Source organism: Pezoporus flaviventris, unplaced genomic scaffold, assembly GCF_033815535.1.
Source record: "Pezoporus flaviventris isolate CSIRO_AGI_PZ_B2104156 unplaced genomic scaffold, CSIRO_AGI_Pfla_v1 ptg000079l, whole genome shotgun sequence".
NCBI lineage: Eukaryota > Metazoa > Chordata > Aves > Psittaciformes > Psittacidae > Pezoporus > Pezoporus flaviventris.
This window is the reverse complement of record NW_026892627.1, coordinates 822,424-843,234: the sequence shown is the minus strand read 5'-3', so window position 1 is coordinate 843,234 and position 20,811 is coordinate 822,424. Positions and strand designations below refer to the sequence as shown.

Here is a 20,811-nt window from a genome sequence, read left to right as displayed (position 1 = left end):
AGAAAAAATTAATTCAGAGTTTCCACGGAAACTTACTATAAACATACAGAGCTACAGAAAATTTTGCACAATTAAGTTCTAGGCAGATTGTCTTGGTCTCTAAGCTCAGTCCCTGGTGCTCTTGAAGATGAACAGACTCACCATGCCCATCCCACAACCTTTTGAGATGGAAATGAGAGCCTGGTGCAACTCTGGTGCACATCACCTCCTCCCTCATGGCAGGACACTCCAGTGGGTTCATCTACAAAGTATGTCACTCATCTGTGGAAGAGCACAACCAACTTCTGCTCACCTGGCATGGATCTGGGAGGACATCCACACCCACACAACCTGCACACTCAAGTGGTGAGGTCAGAACCTGAGGTAGAAAAAGCCACCTGAGACCTCCTAGCTGTAGGAGCATGGCAGTTCACTGCAGTCGCTTTTACCTTCAGACATCTCTCACCCTGCTCCTTTCTCCCAGCAAACCCCATCTTTGTCTCCTGCTCATCCTGCTCCTCCCGCTGCACCTTGTGCTTCAGGCTCCAACAGCTCTATGAATGCCTCTGCTTTTCTCACTTCTCTCCCGGCCTCACCTAAAGCTCTTTTTACTACTGGGCATATAAGAAAACACCAGGTTGGCAACACACAAGACAACTCCTTGAGTTACTCTGCCCGGTGAGAAGGCACTCCCATCTCAGAGCTGCTCCTTGCACACACACCTGTAGAGTAAAATGTACCTAACACTACTCTTTTTCCCAGCCACACTCACTTTTTGAGTGCAAGCTCCCAAACAGGACCATAACACAAAAAATATCAACGTCCATCCTGCTGCCGACCTAGGAGGGGACCAATGGGGTGAAGCACCACACAGCCCTTGCGTTCAAGTCCCACCAGCTTCCTTGTGCCTTATAGTGTCAGTAAATGAACTGATCCAGGTAAATATCGTCTTGCTTGAGTGAAAGAGAGATGAATCAAACACAGACTCGGATCCGTAAACATGGCTGATGTACTTCCAAGTACAGCCATTAAGTAACAACAGGCTAATGAGGGAGGAAAGATCCCCATAGGGTCTTCCTGTAGTCTGAAGGGGAGAAGGAGGATTTGACAAGAGGGTAATTCTTGCAGAGGTGGGAAGAGCAGAAGAGACACAAATCATTCTGTGATTCTATGAAGCCACAGCAAGACTGTCAGAAACCCTAATGAGAAGAGCAAAACGGGTGTTTTGTGGATTAGTGGATGTGCAGGTCCAAATAACCAAGAGGGACAGAGCACAAGGACAGTATATAAAGCTAGAAGAACCTCAGTAAAGCTACTAATGTCAATGAAACCAAGAAAATGCAAGGAACTTATTTTCCCTTCACAAGGGAGTAAAATAGCAGGAGGATGCCATTCAAAGAGCAAATGCTTACGATGGCAGATCTTTGGCAGCTCTCAGCCCCCAGCCTTTCTTCTCAGTGAGGATCACTTCAACGTCTGCATGCTGTTTCTTCTGGAAGCGCCTGTTGGAGCAGTAGTCACCATTTGGGCACCTGGAAGAACTAAGAGAAAAAAAATGGAACAAATCAATTCCTAGCAGCACAACAACGATAACTGGAACGGCTCACATGGGAAATAGATACCAAGTAACCACAATAAATTCAGTGTAAAATTTTCAAATGGGTTTCGCTATAAAAAGCATAACCATCTGATTACCAACATGCAAGTGCACACAATTTATTTCTGGAAGGAGGACAAAAACAGTTGGAATGCTAATGTGGCTGTACTTCTATGTCTTATAACCAAAATGGGATGAACTGGCCTCCTCTCCACGTTTTATGGGTTCTTTCCCCAGGATATCCCCTTCTCCTATGTCTACTGCCTGGGCAAGGAAATAGAAAACAAACAGATAATGCCAGATAATTTCTCTCTTTCCATCCCAGCTGTGACAATCTTTCTGCCAGGTAGGTGAATGCCACTAAGCACCCCTTCCCTGCCTCCCTCCCACAGAGCAACAGCTCTTTCTCCTCCTAGCCTCTCCCAGAAGACAAAAGGAAACACCATCTGTAACCTGTTGAGGCTCTGGGGAGAGGAGAGATGCAAAAGGAGAAAAAAAAGAGGAAATAATGAATCACTGTGTTCTGAAATGGTTTGGATTAGAAGAAACCTTAAAGCCCATCCAGTTCCAACCCCCTGCTACGGGCAGGCACACCTTCCACCAGACCAGGTTGCTCCAAGCCCCACCCAGACTGGCCTTGAACACTGCCAGCAATGTGGCAGCCACAGCTTCCCTGGGCAACCTGTGCCAGGGACTCACCACCCTCACAGGGAAGAACTTCTTCCTCACATCTCATCTCAATCTCCCCTCTGTCAGTTTAAAGCCATTCCCCCTTGTCCTGTCCCTACCTGCCTCTGTCAAAAGCCCCTCTCCAGGTTTCTTGCATTCCCTTTCATGCACTGGAAGCTGCTCTAAGGTCCCCCCTGGAGCCTTCTCTTCTCCAGGCTGAACAAGCCCAGCTCTCTCAGCCTATCTCCATAGGAGAGGTTCTCCAACCCTCAGAGCATCTTTGTGGCCTCCTCAGGTCTCAGGTAGAGAGCTTCATTTGCATTCCTGACTCCCTCCAACCATGCTTAGAGGACTAGAGCTAATGCTGAGGAACAGAAGACTCACAGCATTTGTAGCAGTGTTAAACAGGAGGTTGCTATGGCCTAGCCTCCTGCAGATCATCTGAAATCAGATTTAAATATTGGTGTGTAGGCTCTGAAGATGACTCCACACCAGCCAGTGAAAATGAGAGCACACAGCCAGTGCACTGCCACTGCCCAGGGAATCCTCTGTGATTTCAGGGACTCCCAAGTCATCTCACAGACAACACTGCCCAACTCTGGCAACTCCTGAAATGCTGCTTACCACTCTATCATGAGCAGGCGATTGAGACAGTCTTCTCCACAAGCAACCTCCCCCTGAGCTCGCTCTTCTTTGGAAAGTGGAGGGCATTCACACAGCATTCGTTTAATATCCCGGTGAGATTTGTTCTTCTTCCTACGGAAGACAAGTCATTGAAATACAGGTTAGACAGCATCTGGGTAGAAAAATTACTCCTCAATCTTTATCAGTTGCTGTAAGAGGCAATCAATTTATTCTCTAGAAACTGCACATACGGATTGATTACCTTTGGAGAACCACGGGAAGATAGGATACTTGGTTTGTTTTGAGCAGGAAGTGATGAGGTGATGAATCTCTGATCATAAAAGATTTAACTTTTTTCACTTCTGCTCAATGTCCACAATCCAATCTATTTTCAACGTGGATCTGCACGTGCACCTACACCCAAAGGAAGAACTAAAACCCCTTCATTTTGTCACACAAGAAGCCAATTTCCAGAAAATTCAGACCTGATTTTTCTAGACTTTTTTATGTGGTGAGAGGATTTCTCACCACATAACGCAAGTTCTAAGATTTAAACTAAAAGGGTAAACTTTGATGAGCCTCCCAGGAAATGCTATATTCTGTAATGATATATAATACTACACAGACAATCTCCAGAGATCCCTTCCAATCTCAGCTATTCCATGACAGTCCACTTGGTTTCACTGATGCAGAAGTCAGGAGAAAAACTATATTCTAAAATATTAACACATAAACTGAGCTCACATCACATTTTACAGCAGCATCATTCTAATAAAGCAGACTGTAGAGGTTAGCTCTGCTTTAATGTCAAATAAGATGATGAAAAAGGAAAGAAAACTGTAGTTATGGAAAAGGCAGGGCATCAAAGGCATCTACTTATTGATATTTTAGTTGCCATGTGATGATAGGGAAATGGTTCAGAGTGTGGATCCCAACAAGACAAAAAAAGCATGAGGAAAAAAACGTGGACTGAAATAAAGAGCAGGTTTTATCAGCATAGAGGTGGTCCATATTCAGTCTCTGAATCAAAAACATATTTTAAAAAGCACTTATTAAAAAAAAAAAAAATCCAAACATTTTAAGGAACAAAATACGTGGCAAAACCTTGAGTGTTAAGACCACAACACATGAAGCCCAAGAGGGGTATAAATTCAAGCGTCGCCTTGTGCTCGTGCTGCGTGAGGGTGCCCTTGCTGCTGGCGAGCGCTTGGTGTCTGATGGTCCAGCGGGAAACACCGTTACTCAACCACCCCTGAGAAATCATGAGATGAAAAAGGACCATGAGGTTAACTGAAATGGCAAATTAAATAGGCATAAATCATCAGCAGGCCTTGTTGTAGTCTGTGCCAGGAGTAAGAATTGGTTACATGCTCATAAGGAGCTCCTACATACACGTTAAAGCCAATGGAAGCATGGTTTTGACAAGGATGAAGGTAGTTAAGTCCTAAAGCAATACACCTACTAATCACCCCTAAAGCTAGGAAATAGATAATTTTATTTTCCAGGGATCATATCCCATTCAATGTTCCCATGCAAAAGGGAAAAGGCTAATCTGCAGCTAACAGCTATCCTCTGATATTTCAAATGACAGTCTCTTAGATCTAAAATCACTCATCTGAGATGACAAATAATTACATGCAAATAACCAAGGCCTTTGGAAATACGCTTAGTTTGTCCAAAACTTTTCCCACACCCAGATTTCCCTGTGTCTTCAGAGCTGGCATCTGGAGACACTAAACAGACAAGATCTGGCAAGCCCAGATGTGATGCTGCTATACACTCCTCTGGGCTCCAACACAGCTGCACCAAGTTGGTGCTGAACAGTGGGCAATAAAGCAAAAAGCTTGGAAAATAATTTAATCACTCTTACAAACTACCATGGGCACAAATATAACATGTTTACTTGGTGCAGATGCCAGTAATCCCACATGTGCAAGTCCTGCTTGATACTCAAATCAACACTAGAGAAAGGGGATGCTGCAAGACAACTGAGAAGAGGGTATAAATAAATCATCCTTCCCCCACATCCTTCCATCTTTTGCCTCTTTGCATCACCAGGACCTGCCTGGGCCCAACTGGGGGTTTCTGTTTAGGAGAAGAGACCCAAGGTGGATTAAATGCTTGCCCAGTGTCATCTGCTCTATGAGCAGCTTTGGCTCATGCAGGGAACACAACATGCCTCCCTCTCCCTCCAAATATTACCCATCAAAAGCCCACCAAACTCTCACAGAACCAAATGTATGTTAGAAACTGAAATTGCTACAAGCAAGACAAAAAAAGGGTAAAAAAACCCTCAAGTTACCTTTCCGTCAAATACACATTCTCCTCAATAAGGTCAAAGTAACAGGGCATCTTTCCTTGCTTGGCAAACTCCTTCCAACGCTGGGGGTCTCTGAAGTCATCCATGATACACAACCGACCAACCATGGAGGCGTCCTGTGGTGCCAACTCCACTTGCTCCTCCTCCAGTTTTGCCTTCTTCTTCTCCCTTGAGTCCACGTCACTCTCGGAGTCACTCTCCAACTCTGGGCGCCTTTTTTTTGGTGGACCTCGTTCTTTCACATCATTTTTTTCCAAAACCTTCACCTCCTCCTTCTTCTCCCCAACAGGTACCGGCTCCTTGGTCGAATTGCTGCTGATCTCATGTCCCTGCACAGAGCCTTCTTCTTGCTGTCCAGGCATCTGGCTTTTACTTGAGGGACTGGGAAGACGAGGCTTGCAGTCATCATCCCACCGGTCATCTTCTTCGTACTCCTCATGATCCTCCGTTAGAGAATCAGGTACTTGCCCTTGAATTCGTTCACAATTAGCTGCAGAAGGTCTGCTAGCAGACCTCACATCCCAGTAACCATTGCCTTGCCAGTAACTCTGAGAGCCACCATATGCGCCCGAACCCGGCTGGTAAATGTAGCCCGAGTAGCCCCCAAAGCTGCTATCTGGCTGCTGGTAGGTGCTACTGGGCTTCTCTGGCTGGGAAAAGTCCCAGCCCAAGCCACCCAGCTCCTCTGTTGTTTGAAAACCATCCAGCCTGGTGAAGTCTCCACCACCAGTCTGGTTAAGCCCACACCTCCCTTGCCTACTGTCTGGCTTGGAAGAGTTCATCTGGTGCTTATCAGTGCTCTCAAAACTCTCTGACAGGCAAAATGGCTGCTCGTCCTGTTGGCCAATTGGCCTACCAATGGACATCAGCTCCTTCAACATTATTCTCTCATCTGGGTTGGGTTTGCTGTGGGAATCTGTCGTTAGGTCTGCCTGACTTGTACTGTCAACGCCATCACTCTGAGACTGGCACGGATCCATCCGCAGCTCCTCCATCTCCTTCCTGCTGAGCTCGGTAGAAGTTGCTGGACTCTTCTCCATCCCTCTAGGAGAATATCGGCTCTCTACTTGTGGACCACCTTTACTTGCCATAGTCTCTAACCTCTCTTCATAGTAGGGTCTACTCGGCTCTGGTCGCTCATCGTCCCAGTGGTCAGAATAGCGCCGGTTGCCCTGGCTGCTCCGGGAGGAGCCAGGGCTGCTCTCCTCCATAGCAACGGTTGAGTTCTTTGGTACAACCACAACAGACTGCAGCCGTTTCCGTGGTGTTCCATCATCAGAATCCGAGTCCTCCGTGTCACTGTCTTCACTGCCCCCCTCAGTGTCACTATCCCCTGTGTCAGAGTAATCATCATGACCATCAGGAACAAATTCAGTGGCGTTGCCACTACTGTCACATGTTGGGGCTTGACTTACTGTCTCTGTTTCTTCTGCGGTGACAACAACATCACAGGAGGGAAAAAAGGCATCTGGAAAAGCCGAAGCCACTAAAGGCTCATTTCCCTCATCCTTCTCACCCAATACAACAGGACACCGAACTCTTAAATCATCGAACCCAACACCCTCAGTGGAAACAGCACTTTCTTCCACGACCTCTCTGCTGCGGTGCTCCAGCGGCACTTCTGAATAGTACGAATGCTCATCTTTGAATGATGGCTTGCCTTTTGCCAAACCAAGATCAACATGCTGAGTCTCCAACTCAAGCACATCTTCGGTTTCCGAATGCTGGAGCACCTCCTGATGTCCATCCGGCGGTGGCACATCCCATTTGGAAGAGACGCTTTCCTCTGGGATAGGATGATCTGACCTGAGCCTCAGGGAACAGCCATCCTGGGAGAAATCCCTGCTTGAGCTCTCCACTGCCAGGCTAATTTTATCGGAAGGATGACTATGCTCTTCATCACAGGCAGACTTTGAGAGGTGATCCTCCGTGCTCTCATAGTCGCACGTAACAGTCTGTGGCTCTACCTGCACGTCCAGAAAAGACTCAGATGTAACTTTTAAATCTGCTGGTTCTGCTTCAATTTCAACTTCCGAATGATACAAAGCAGGGGCAGCATCGTCTGAAATGTAGCAAAAAAATGGTTCTTTGGTTTTATCACATGGAGTCGCCTGATCATCCAGCTTCTTAAGCACAGTTTCAGGATGATCTACATTCACAACGGGCAAAGGGGTGACTTCCACTGGCTGCTGCGGGACTGGAGCCTCTGCTTCCCTAAACAGACTGCTGCACTCACTGGACTGGACCTGAGAATTATCCAGCTCTTGCTCTTGAGATGCGTATGTGTTCTCAAACCCATTAGATGGCAAAGGATACGACGGACTTGCCTTCACAACAGACGATACTTCTGACCGACACAGGCTATCATCAGAAGATGGGACAACATCCTCTGTTTTGGAGGCAGTGGAAGTTGCCAAACCTTCAGCCTTATCCTCCGGGGACCCATTTACACTCAGCTTTGTGGGGAAACATGTTCTTAACTGATCGTGTTTTATCTGTAATAGAGTTTCTTGCTCCTTAACACTGCCATAGCATTCATTTCCTGTAAGTTCCTCAGACTTTGAGTTAGCAAAACCCACTTTCGATTCGTCTGCCTTTTTACAAGCAGGCGAATCATTTAACTGGTTTAATGGAGAAAGTGTCTTTTCCCTTTCATTTTTTTTCGCAATGGACACCCTGATCTCATTGCTTTTTAGACAAGAAGTCTCTAAATCTAGAGAATTAGACTGCTGTTTTATTTCTTCGATTGATTCTGTACAACAGAAAGAACTCTTAAACTTATCAGGCTTTGGTGCAGGGGTCTTTGAAGGGGTGGACTTATAACGGGAGGAATTCACATTACTGTCAGGCTTAGAATGGGATGTCCCCTTTCGATAGCCTAGCTCATCAAGGGGAGAGCACCTTTTGGTTACTTCACTTTCTGAAGTCCTTTTTGAATCTCTATCTGTTTTCAAAGAAGACCTTCCTCTCCTCTCCATGTCAGCATAAGATGACTCTACTTTGCTATCCCTGTCCGACTTAGAGTAAGAAGACCTCGAGTCTCTGTAGGAGGAGGAGGAGTAGGATGATGTACGCCTTGAGTCGCTCGATCTGGAATGTGTCCTCCTGTATTCATCCTCTGAGTCCGAACTCTCTCGTGCCCTGCTGTCCGCATATGAACGGGAATATCTCGACCTTTCCCTGTATGGGGAGCTCCGATAGTATCTGCGGTCTGATTCATAGTAATGTGAGCGCTCCGACCTTGAGTAGGAAGAGCTGGTTCGGGAGCCTCGATCAGATCGGGAACGGGAATGAGATCGGCTTCGCCTTCTCTCTCTGTCTGATCGAGAGCGGGAGGACACATACCGTGAATCTCTGTCTGATTTTGAATAGCTCGAGTACTTCTCATCCCTGTCCGACCTGGAGCGCGAGGAGGACTTCCCCACATCATCACTTCTGAGGGATGTGGAGCTCCGCCTGGGATCTCTCTCCTTCTCTGTACTGGATATCTTCAGCTCATGTGACCGTTGGCTGGAGGAGGTCCTCACCGAATCTTCATCGGACTCAGAGCCCTGCACAGTTCCATCAGACTGGGAGAACTTCCTCTTCGACCCCTGCCTCCGGGAGCAGAGGGCAGCACCCTTTGAGCCATCGGAAACCTCATCCTCTTTCCCAATATGGGAATCTTCCTTCTGTGGAGTTATTTCCGTCTGCTCAGGCATGTTTTGAACTACACGTTCTTCCGAACCATGCGATACCACATCCTGCTTGATATCCAGCTCCAGACCTTCCTTAGGCACCACATGGCACAGCTCCCTCAAAGCAGGAACTTCAGCTTCCACGGGCGGTGTCAGCAACAGTGTGGACATCAGCGTTACTGGCAGTTGTGGCAAGACTGCTGCTGCAGGAACAGGCATCGATGCTGCTGGAAACACTGCTGGTGGTGGTGGAGGAGGAGGAGGAGGAGGAGGTGGGGGAGGCGGTGGTGTTGAGGGAAAGTCCGCTGCCAATGCCACCAGTTCTGTTACTGGTGCCACAGCTGCCGGCGGCGGCGGTAGCGTTGTCACTGTAGCTGGTGGAGGTTTTGCTGTGACATTAATTAAGTGTTTTTTAAAATGGATCTTCCCTAATTCTACCTTCGGTTTTGGAGGTGATGACTCCTCAGCTGAACCAGCGGCATCCCCCAGGTCCATTTTAGTTTTGGGGTTAAAGTCAGTCTGAAGGGGTACTGCTGGGGAGTTCTGAGTTTCATTTTGTTTCTCGTTTCCGAGACCAGTCAGAAATCTATTCGGTAAGGTTTTCTTGGTTAAACTAAAGCTGAAAGACACCTTTTGTCTTCCCTGCTCCTCAAGGTTAACCTTTGTTTTGGTGCCTTTGGGCAAAAAACGACTGGAAGCAACGCCTTTAAACACGGGGCCTTTGATAAAGCCAGCTTTCTGCACGGTTTCAGGCTTGCCCTACAAAAGATAAAGAAGATGAAGTTAGAAGAACCGTTTGGGGGGTTTTAACAGTTCTACAGGCATACTAAATAGTTTTCTTTTATCTGGTGAATTTTTCATGACAATAAAACAGAAACTGATACCCTGGGCTGAAGTCTGGACAGCACAGACATGATGCCTTCTGTGCCTCACTCTCTCTTGAACAAAATCAACTACCCAGCCAATTCCAGTTTGGAGCAAAAAATCCTCTGGGGCCTGGGCTGAGGCTTAACTGACTCATTAATAACCAAATGAGAAGCCCTTTTCTGATATAATTCTTATTTCTTTGAAAAATAGATAGTTTAACATATAAAGTTAAATGAGGAGATAGTACTGCTTTATTTACGCTGTGTCTATGGTCTTGGGCTATAAAATAACCTGTATTTTTAAGATCTAAGTGTGTTTGTTTTCACATTCCAGGAGGCTGCAGCTGGATGCATTTAATTTCAGCATAAATCAGACTATCAAGAATTACAGCAACAATTTTAAGCCCTGTCCTCTCCCGCCTCCCACTGACAGCATTATCTCAGTCATTAGTAATTCCTAATAAGTTTCCAGGCTGAGGCATACTATTAATAGAACAACCTTCAAGAACTCCCATCAGGACCCAGTCATGCATGATGACTCTGTTACCTCAAGGCCAACCAACTGTAATACACTGCTCATGCATCTCACCAGAAGTCTTCTGCTCAGGATCTCGCTCACAACACTGCAGTGAGGACCATGCTACAGAAAGTCTGTTTGCTTTTTATGCTAATAAGCCAAAAGTCATCTTCTCTAGGACATTACACACAAATACAGGCTGAGGGAGACTGGACTGAGAGCAGCCCTGAGGAGAAGGACTTGGGGATGTTGGCTGAAGACAAGCTCACCATGACCTGGCAGAGTGCGCTTTAAGCAACCTGGTCTAGTGTGAGGTGTTCCTGCCCATGGCAGGGGGTTGGGACTGGATGAGCTTTAAGGTCCCTTCCAACCCAAACCATTCTGTGATTCTGTGATTAAGAGCTCAGGATCTCCATCAGAAAAGCTCCCGTGACAGCACTTGTAACTGAATCCTGGCTTTGGAAATGGGGCAAGTGCAGAGCAACAAAGCTCCTTTAACATGGGAACCTCTTACCCTATCCAAGTCTGAGATTAGCAATTTTCAGAGCACAAAACACCATATGTTTACCCTTAGTATTTCTCCAACTATTTTAAGGCTTAAGGTTTGTCTGTGCAAAAGCTGTGTCACAGGAGTGTAGACCCTAAAGACAAGTATCACGGCACCATGGTGAAAGGGTGTTCTTGTCAATAATCTTTATCCCCTTAAATCCAAATTGCATTAGCGTAATTAAATCTTGTGTGAGAAGCATTAAGTCCAATGGAAACAGTTGTAGCCATGTAAAAACCAGTACAGAGCTGGGTTTTACTCCCGTAACTGTTGCATGAACACAACTTTGGCAGCAGCAGCAGTTTTCCTGCAAGCCACTGTGAATTATTACGTACTTTGTTAACCTTTAACTTTTGTAAAACAACGCATAGTTGCTCAGGCAAGAGGCACCATAGTAAATTATTAAGTAAGATGCTGGTGGAATGGAAACCCCAACCCATTCTGTTCGCACCCCTGGACATCACATACACAAAAATGTCCTTGTTTCTGAGGAAACGCATGGGCATTTATTTTAATGGTGAAAACCACACCATGGCCTCCACATGACTAGACTTTTGGCTACCAACACAGCACTGTACATGCATTTGATCTTCAGCAGCAGATATTAACTGCATTCTAGAAAAAATGGGTGCAAAAAATAAAAAGTACTCTTTTTAAATGGCTGTTATTTATATGGGTGCATTTTCATGGCTGCTTTAAATGAGGGTCGTGGCTAAAAGGGGACCAAAACAAAGTGACCCTGAAAACAAAGTGTACGTCCACACACTTGCCCAGCTCTGAAACATGCTCCTCTCTCCACAACTGCTTCACAACCATCTCCAGAAAGTCATGCTGAAAATACCATCCCTGTTTTCAAAAGAATCCACACACCAGAAGTGATCCAGAGACTAATACACAAGTATATAAACTAATTCATGGAAGAATAAAAGACAAAATCAAGTGTCCAGCCTGTTTGGTAGGAGCTTCTACATGTCTGAATGCTACCAAGATCACCCTCCCATAGGACACTTGTCTCAGCCTCCTGAAGAGCAAAGGAATAGCGTTTACTTTCTGGGTTTGTGGAGTCAATTATTATCCCTACACGCCCAGAAATTCCCATCTTTTTATCCCAAACTGCGTGTATGTCTTGGGACAATGGAAGAGTAAGAGAGCAGGTTCCTATCTTCAACCATACCTTGATGTCTAATGGAAGAAGTCTCCACAAATCTGCATCCAAATGCTTATCAGACTGGATTCACCAATTATACCAGTTACTTATTTAAATAAAAACATAAATTTATATTTAAGAATATAGTAAATAGAGTGCATCAGCATTCAAGAGTCTTCTGATGAGAACTACTGTGAAATTATTTTGCGTGCAGAATTCCCAGTTATGGAAACATGCCAATGTTTTGATCAGAATGTTTCTAACTTAAAGCACAACAGATCTGAAATCTGAGCTCACGCATGAATAACGGGGTTTGGATACATCCACCTTTACACAAAACACAGCACCTGAAGGCAAAAAAAGGAGCTGTTAAGCTTCCACTCCTCCCCTTTCCATAGTGTATTCAGCAGAGATTATACATTTCAGAACAAATGTTTCACCCTCATGTGCTCACCCTTCCAGGGATTTTTCTTCTTAAATAACACCACGTTTAACAAAACATGACTTAGGAAACTTAACAGGTAGCAATTACTGGTAAAAGCTCCCTACCAGGAGTTCTCCTTCCTTTCATGTTTTACAGAAAGGCCACATTCCCCAAAATGCTGCTGTGAGTATTTTACAGAAAGAAAAAGATGACAGAAGTTCCTTTGCATATTCAGCAGAGCTACACCATTACTGAAGCAGCAGCACCAACCCTGCAGCTCTCAATCCGCTAGGAACATAGGGAGGACACACAGTATGCTCACCAGCACAACCAGAGCAGATATGAATCACAGGATCGTAGAATCCTAGAATGGTTTGGGTTGGAAGAGACCTTAAAGAGCACCCAGTTCCAGCTGGATGAGGCAGGAACACCTTCCACTAGACCAGGCTGCTCCAAGCCCCGTCCAACCTGGCCTTGAACACTGCCAGCAATGCGGCAAGCCACAGCTTCCTCTGGGCAACCTGTGCCAGGGCCTCACCACCTTCATAGGGAAGAACTTCTTCCTCAGATCTCATCTCAATCTCTCCTCTGTCAGCTTAAAGCCATCCCCTCTTGTCCTATCACTACGTGCCTTGTAAAATTATTGTCCTACAGCATCAAAAATTATTAGCAGCACTTCTTGCTGTGCCAGGATATTGTAAACTGTGCCAGTCCCTCCAAGTTTTCTCCTTGCCTCTTAAATTCATTGAGACACACACAGCAAAACTAATCATTTTTTACAGGTGAAGTCTTTAAATAATCATCTTCTCACGGTGCAGAAAGCAGCACCTACCTACACTGAATGACTCAAGGACACTGTCACGCTCTATTGCATCCATGTGTAAATGGCAGAGGTGGTACTGAAAGCGTTTCACTTCTTTACTGGATTTAACCACTGGAGTAGAGGCACCCCAGAAAAACATCAGGTTGCTTTATTTAGACACTCAGTCACTCTCCACTCAAGAAATCTTTAGGTCAGACTAACCAGGTTGGGCTAACGCATGTCTCAGGAGCTACATCAAGAAAGGAATCAGTTTTACTCACCTCATTTTCTTCTTCTCTATTGCAATCCAGCCGAGGAAACATGCAAAAGAAAACATAAAAAGAGAGTGTAAACGTCAAGCAGAAACAAGAAACCTAACATCAGAAGTCTGGCACTGCAAATGTGATGGACCCAGGGACGCAGGGTGTGGGTAACAACCACCCCACAAGTAATCCTGCAGCAACACATGTCCCTACCAACATCGCCCAATGGTCAAGCAGACAAAACAACCACCTCTGGCACGGTTTTGAAGATCAGGAATTTCCACACTGAAAATTTTGCAGGGACTTTAACAGAGCAAACCTTTTTTGAGCAAACTGCTGGCTCAGTGTTGTCATCTGAGGGCTTGCAAACCAGCAAGAACCTTAATTGAAGACAGGTAACACAGACATTAATCAGTACTTTGGCAGCCACCCACTCAACAATTGATTAATTTGGAGCATTACGCTGATCCCAACCAAAACTGCCAATGCTGGGCCAACAGCAAACTTTGCTTCCCCAAGTTCTTCACTCAGATAACCATGAGCAAAGTAGCTTCTCCTCCAGAAAAAGAACAAACGAGAACATGACTACTCACTTGCTCCTTCCTTTGCTCAATACCTGGGAGAGTTTCAGTGAGTCTCTCGGCCCCCAGAGGGAAACTACAAAAGCAGATGTACAAGTTTCAGCGGTTACCAATACGCCTTCACCAAGATGTCAACAGCCCACCTGTCTTTATCTGTTATCTCCTCTAACACAAGTCCCAGAGCACTCTCCAGTGCTTTAACATTTACATTTTCACACACACAGCCTTTTCCCCTTCTACCTTATAGACACAGGGGCAGTTTTCAGTCAGACTTCTGCTAGTCCTTATCATCTTTTGAGCCATAATTCGGCACTGTCGTGGTGACACAGTGAAAGATTTCTTGCAGAAAAGGTTCACAGATTTCACTTCAAGCATCAGCTAAGCGACAAGTATCAGTTTCTGGAAAAGAAAGCCAAAGCCTTCAGTTTCTGTGTAACCCAGGCAGGAAACCAAAGTGGCGACGGCGCAAAAATAACCACATATCTCCCCATTTAAATCATCAACAACAGAAAACTCCAAGCAAGTAGCTACAAAGATGTATCACCAGCACTAATATACTCCTGCCTCTATAAAGTCTCACACCCTGTTGATAAAGCTTATTAAGAGGCTATAAATTATACTTACAGGAGGAAGAACAGAGTTTGTTTCCACTGAGGAAACGTGAGCCATGAGTTTAAGCAAGCTCTAGAGTACAAGAGGGCATGCATGTGATTTAATGGGGTTAACCAAGCCATGAATTCAAAATGCTGCTAATGCAGAGGGGGGTCACATGCCCTCTAAGAACGGCACTTTGACATGAATTAGTGCCTAAAAGGAGGTTTCATTTTTAGAATCACATGAAGTGGAGCTTCAGACTTCCAGGAAACTCACTCCTGACAGTCACATATTTTGAGTGTTAAACACACGTGTTTACAGGGGTAAGAACAGCACTGACATCTAGTGTAGCCAGCACCCAACAAAACCCCCAGCATAAAAAAGGATATGGACCTGATAAAATGAATCCAGGAGGCCACAAACATGCTCCAAGGGGGCACCTCTCCAATGGAGACAGGCTGAGAGGGCTGGGCTTCTTCAGCCTGGAGAAGAGAAGGCTCTGGGAGACCTTAAGAGTAGCTTCCAGTGCCTAAAGGGCCCACAAGAAAGCTGGAGAGGGGCTTTTGACAAGGTCCTTAAGGAGAGGATAAGGATGTTAGACAGAGGGGAGACTGAGATCTGAGGAGGAAGTTCTTCCCTGTGAGAGTGGTGAGGCCCTGGCACAGGTTGCCCAGAGAAGCTGTGGCTGCCCCATCCCTGGCAGTGTTCAAGGCCAGGTTGGATGGGGCTTGGAGCAACCTGGTCCAGTGGAAGGTGTCCCTGCCCATGGCAAGGGGTTGGAACTGGATAAGTTTTAAGGTCCCTTCCAACCCAAAGCATTCTATGATTCCATGATTCTATGATATGAACATTGAATTCAATGACCTTAAGAGGGTTTTCCAACCTAAATGATTCTATGATGATTTTCAAGACATCCATAACCAGACATGTTGTGATACAGCACAGAATAAAAACAGATGAAAGCTGGTGGTCCTAAATCAAAAGGAAATAACTGTCTCTTCATACATATGAACACAGATTTAAGTAGCTATGCACTGGGAGACACGTAATGAACTTTAGTATTTAAAATTAATACTAAAATAGAGTAAAGGAGTAACTAATCTCTCTTAATAAGCCATTTTTCCTTGTTGCTGAAACATTGCATAAAATCAGTATTAAGCTAAAAACCAGTGTTAAGTTAAAATACTGGCAAGAACACAAAGTAGAGATCTCCAAAAACTGAAAGCTAAGAATAAAACTTTCTCTTCCAAGAATGCAGTCTACAAAACAGCAGGAATCATAGCACGATCCAGGCCAGCTGTAAGCTCATGTCCTGCTCAAAGCCACGACAGCAGATTTCCAAAGATGTCAGCCTCAGCATCTTCCACCTTGAGACAGTCACTCCATGAAGGCAGCTTGGTAAAGCACCAGCTCCTGCATGGGGGGTCAAAACATGCAAGAAAAATGCAACACACTCAAGGGGAAATAGAGACAGTTGAAATCCTTCAAATCCCAGAGAAAAACTTCTAGGAGAAGGTGAGCTGGACTAAGAAATGGATGATCTTCATAGAATTGCATCATAGAATCACAGATAGGTTTGAGCTGGAATGGACCTTAAAGCTCATGCAGTTACAACCACCCTGCCACGGGCAGGGACACCTTCCACTAGACCAGGATGCTCAAAACCCCATCCAACCTTGCCTTCAACACTCTCATGGGGCATCTTTTGTTCAACATCTTTGTTGCTGACATGGACAGTGGGATTGAGTGCACCCTCAGCAAGTCTGCTGATGACACCAAGCTGTGTGGTTCAGTTGATACCCTGGAGGGAAGGAATGCCATCCAGAGGGACCTTGACACGCTTGTGAGGTGGGCTGATGCCAACCTCATGAAGTTTAACCATGACAAGTGCAAGGTCCTGCACCTGGGTTGGAGCAATCCCAGGCACAGCTACAGGTTGGGCAGAGAAGAGATTCAGAGCAGCCCTGCAGAGAAAGACTTGGGGGTGCTGGTCAATGAGAAAATGAACATGAGCTGGCTTCAGTGTGCGCTCACAGCCCAGAAAGCCAACCATATCTTGGGCTGCATCAAAAGGAGCGTGACCAGCAGGTCGAAGGAGGTGATCCTGCCCCTCTACTCTGCTCTTGTGAGACCTCACTTGGAGTATTGTGTGCAGTTCTGGTGTCCTCAACATAAAAAGGACATGGAACTGTTGGAACAAGTCCAGAGGAGGGCCACGAGGATGATCAGGGGACTGGAGCACCTCCTGTATGAAGACAGGCTGAGGAAGTTGGGGCTGTTCAGCCTGGAGAAGAGAAGGCTGCGTGGAGACCTCATAGCAGCCTTCCAGTATCTGAAGGGGGGCTGTAAGGATGCTGGGGAGGGACTCTTCATTAGGGACTGTAGTGACAGGACAAGGCGTAATGGGTTAAAACTTTCACAGGGGAAGTATAGATTAGAGATAAGGAGGAAATTCTTTCCTGTTAGGGTGGTGAGGCACTGGAATGGGTTGTCCAGGGAAGTTGTGAATGCTCCATCCCTGGCAGTGTTCAAGACCAGGTTGGATGAAGCCCTGGGTGAGATGGTTTAGCGTGAGGTGTCCCTGCCCACGGCAGGGGAGTTGGAACTAGATGATCTTAAGGTCCTTTCCAACCCTAACGATTCTATGATTCTATGATTCCACGATCTTGCTGCTCTAAAGCCACTTGGTGTGGGGGAAATTGCTAAAATTGCTCAAATTTTAGCAATTTATTGGTGGCAAATGAGAAATCAAAATATTAGAAGATAGAAAACAGTTAAGAAGCTATAAAATAGAAAACATTGCATGAATTAAACTGGCTTAAAATAAAGTATGTAAGAATGAAGCAGAGATGACATTACTGGTAACTCATCTTCTACAGTCTTGGTCACCTACATGAACAATTTAATGTCTCCGGGACAGAAAAGTAATTCTTCTCACAGTAGGAAGAGCAGTATTCCCTATCCGCAGTGGTACTTCAGTTGTGCTTTTTTCTCCTGAATTACCATTCTGCCTTTCACCAAAATCCACCCCACCTTATCACAGGTGCCCTGGCACAGGTTAAACTCACTAAAGGAGGCAGCTGGCTTGGGTTATGGATCCCAGTTCCATTTACAACCTCTTCCTTCGCCCCAGATCAAAAAACCATATAAATAGATTTCCAGAATTAGTGAACGCACTGCTGTTCGCTTGAAACCTTTTTGCCAAATTCCTCCCACGCTGGGTTTGAAGTTACATAAAATCCCAGCGTTAGAAGCCTAAGGAAGGAGCTGGCACGCAGGAGGCTCGGCACAACAAGAGTGTATGTGAGCTGGGGATCCATCCAAACACACAACCGGGAGGTTTTCCAGCAGGTTTCCAGCCCCTGAGGTTTAGAGCAATCCCACTTGTTTCCCTCTGGCTGCACCTTGCTATCTGCAGGTGCACAAAAGGAAGACTGTTATTAAAATTAGCATTGGATTCATACACTCAGTGGCTCATTTCCATAAATGTCAGGAGAAAGGGATTGTTAAAACATAAAATAAAACTCAAAGCAAACCTGAAGACCATACGAAGAAGTGGATAATAAATTAAACTAAAGAAAATGCCCAAAGCAGGCAGCTGCACCATCCTCCTGTTGGGGCATCTTCCTTAATGTGCCCCTAATATAAAACTTAAAGAACAATCCTGCCCATCCGCCAGTCAGATCTGATTAACTAGTGATGAATATTGATCAGGTGAGAGGAAGATGTCCTTGCACACACCCCACAAATGCACAACTGCACCCGACAGCAACCACGGCAGCAAGTAAACCCCATGTCATACAGAGGTGTCTGTATTTGCAGGGAAGGCTTTTTTAAGGCTACAGACCCACATTTTTACCAAAATTCATTACATTTAAAATTAAACAGCTTTCCTATGCTTATGGAAACATCCCAGTTTTGTCACAGGCATGTTAATAGAAAAATAAGGTTGTATTTTAACTCTGAGGCTCAGCAGCTCCAGCATTTTGTAGATGCTTGAACAGCTTGACATGAATGAGACTTCATGTCATAATCTGAACTACACACAGGGTTTTGGCTTACGCTAAAGAAGCAAACAAAAACCAAAAAGCCCTCAGGTCCCAGAAGTCTAAATAACAAATGCTGGTCTGCATTCAGACAAAACTTGAAGAGCCTCATCTCCCATGTGTTCTCTTTCCATTTTTTTTATTTTCTTTTTCATAAGAGAGAAGAATCTGGAAGCCTAAAGCCACCAGATCTAAACATCTGCAAGCCTAAACCCTGCCATCTTAAAAAGCCTTATCGCAGCAGGCACTCAGCTCACCTTGCTTTAAGCTCACAATGGGGTATTGTGCCAGCATTAGCACAGGTCCATATGAAAGCCTACCTGACTCAGCAATTACCTTTCTTTCTGAAGAAAGGAGAGAAAGTGCGACACATCAGCACTCAGCAGAAGAAAATCCCAACCTCCAGACTGTTTCGCTTTGGCCAGAAACATCCTACCAGTGTGGGGATGAGGATGGACTTCCAGAGCTGCTCATGGATCCATCACCACCTTCATCCACAGCGCCAGGGCTAAGCAAACCAGAAGGCAACACAACAAATTAACACCTCAGCTGGAAATTCATGGTTCCGACAAGATCCTAAATATCCAGGCAGATTTCACTGCTGCCCAGCTGGTGATGAACGGCTGGCTGCACCTCTGGGATTCTGCAGATGAAGTTCACTCCCTGCTGCTCTCCTTCAGTTCCTGCCACCCTCAAAACCAAAACAACTTGATAAAAATACCCACAGGGCTGAAGCACTATCTCGCACTTAGGTTTATTAGTCTCTAATGTAGCTGGCTAGAGATAAAAAGTAAGGACAAACACTCTGCAGGCCCTTCGATTAACTGAAACACAGTGCTAATTGCTGTGAACTCTTTTGTACAGAACTCTGAGCTTTTAATATCCAAATGGTCCCTCCTCCCAAAAATACCACATCACAACTGGATAATATAGAACCAGAAAAAAAAAGCAGGGAATCAATAGACAATCCTAATCCTCCCCACAAAAAAAAATATGGACAGAGGAAAGGCTAAAGCACATCCAGGAGGGGAGAAAAGAAACACTAACGGTATCAAACATCTTATTTAAACAGAAGTGTGAAACAAAGTCAAGCTCACCAGAAAATGAGGTCAAGGTAGCTGTAAGCATATACCTGTCCCTGCGGCACACCCCGCAGATCCATCTCTCCCATTCTCTGTGCTTTCCTAAATCAGCATTCCCTGCTTTATACATTTTCTCTGGGTTTGGAATTGTTAAGTTTGGAGCAGGGGAAGAGAAACCATTTCTCCTGCACTGAAATAAGAAAGAACAGAGGATTGAACGTACCAGGAAAACAAGCAGCTGTATACACCAAAACCAAGTATTTCTTCTTTCATCATAAAGATAAGGGCTGAGTGACATCCTGCATAGCCACAGGTATGCCAGAAAGGGATTTTTGTTTTAATGCACGTGACTGGTGGAGTCACCTGCAATCACCAATGAACACTCCCTCCCAATACACCCCTTGAAATGAACTTTATAAATCAAGACAAAATCCCAGACACAAGCCATTTCAACAGCAGGTATGAAGACGACTTAGAAACTAAAGTGCTGCAGCTTCCACCCCAGGCTAGCCTGGGGTCCCATTTCTCATCTGTCTGGAGGAGAGCCACTGAGAACAAATTCAAGAGGCATTACGACACAATATGGAAAACCCAGAGCACTATAAACTTTTACTACAAGCATTTACTCTCTCCACAGCTGGGGAAAATATAAGCTAAAAAAAAAAGAAAAGAAATGGCATGAGCTAATGTGTCTGTTCTTTGCCAGTTGGCAGCACCAGTGAAGGGACTTGTGCCCAAGCTGTGGATTAAGCCTTGGGTTTGGTAGAGCCCATGCAGACCCTTCCCCAGGAAGATTTACCCCTCAGCAACCAAACCCTAAAGAGAAGGGAAAGAATTAAAGAGGGAAAAGGATGATTTTTGAAAGCCATTTGCCTTTGCTGCTCCTCCTTTTGTGAAGGTGGGTCAGAGAAGAGACACTGACAGGAACATGCAAACAGCCACAAACTCAGGTTTTGGGGTTCATTTTTCTTTTTGTATCTACTGTCCAAAGCTTCATTTACCAATTATTTAGTTATTTGCGTGTTAATACTATCAGTGTTTTAGAGAAGCTAAGACCTTCTACTTCAGGAAAATGA

At 45.2% G+C, this 20,811-nt stretch overlaps 1 protein-coding gene across 2 annotated transcripts in view; it reads right to left on the bottom strand.

Moving 5' to 3' along the window:
• Positions 1–20,811, bottom strand: part of SETD2 (SET domain containing 2, histone lysine methyltransferase) — a 64,939-nt gene that overhangs the window by 35,081 nt on the left and 9,047 nt on the right. For both annotated transcript variants that reach the window (XM_061474431.1, XM_061474432.1), the window contains exons 2-5: positions 13,451–13,466; positions 5,172–9,625; positions 2,870–3,001; positions 1,392–1,520 (exon numbers count right to left, since the gene is read on the bottom strand). In XM_061474431.1, coding sequence (XP_061330415.1) covers positions 1,392–1,520; positions 2,870–3,001; positions 5,172–9,625; positions 13,451–13,466 — 4,731 coding nt within the window. The remainder of the gene's footprint in view (positions 1–1,391; positions 1,521–2,869; positions 3,002–5,171; positions 9,626–13,450; positions 13,467–20,811) is intronic.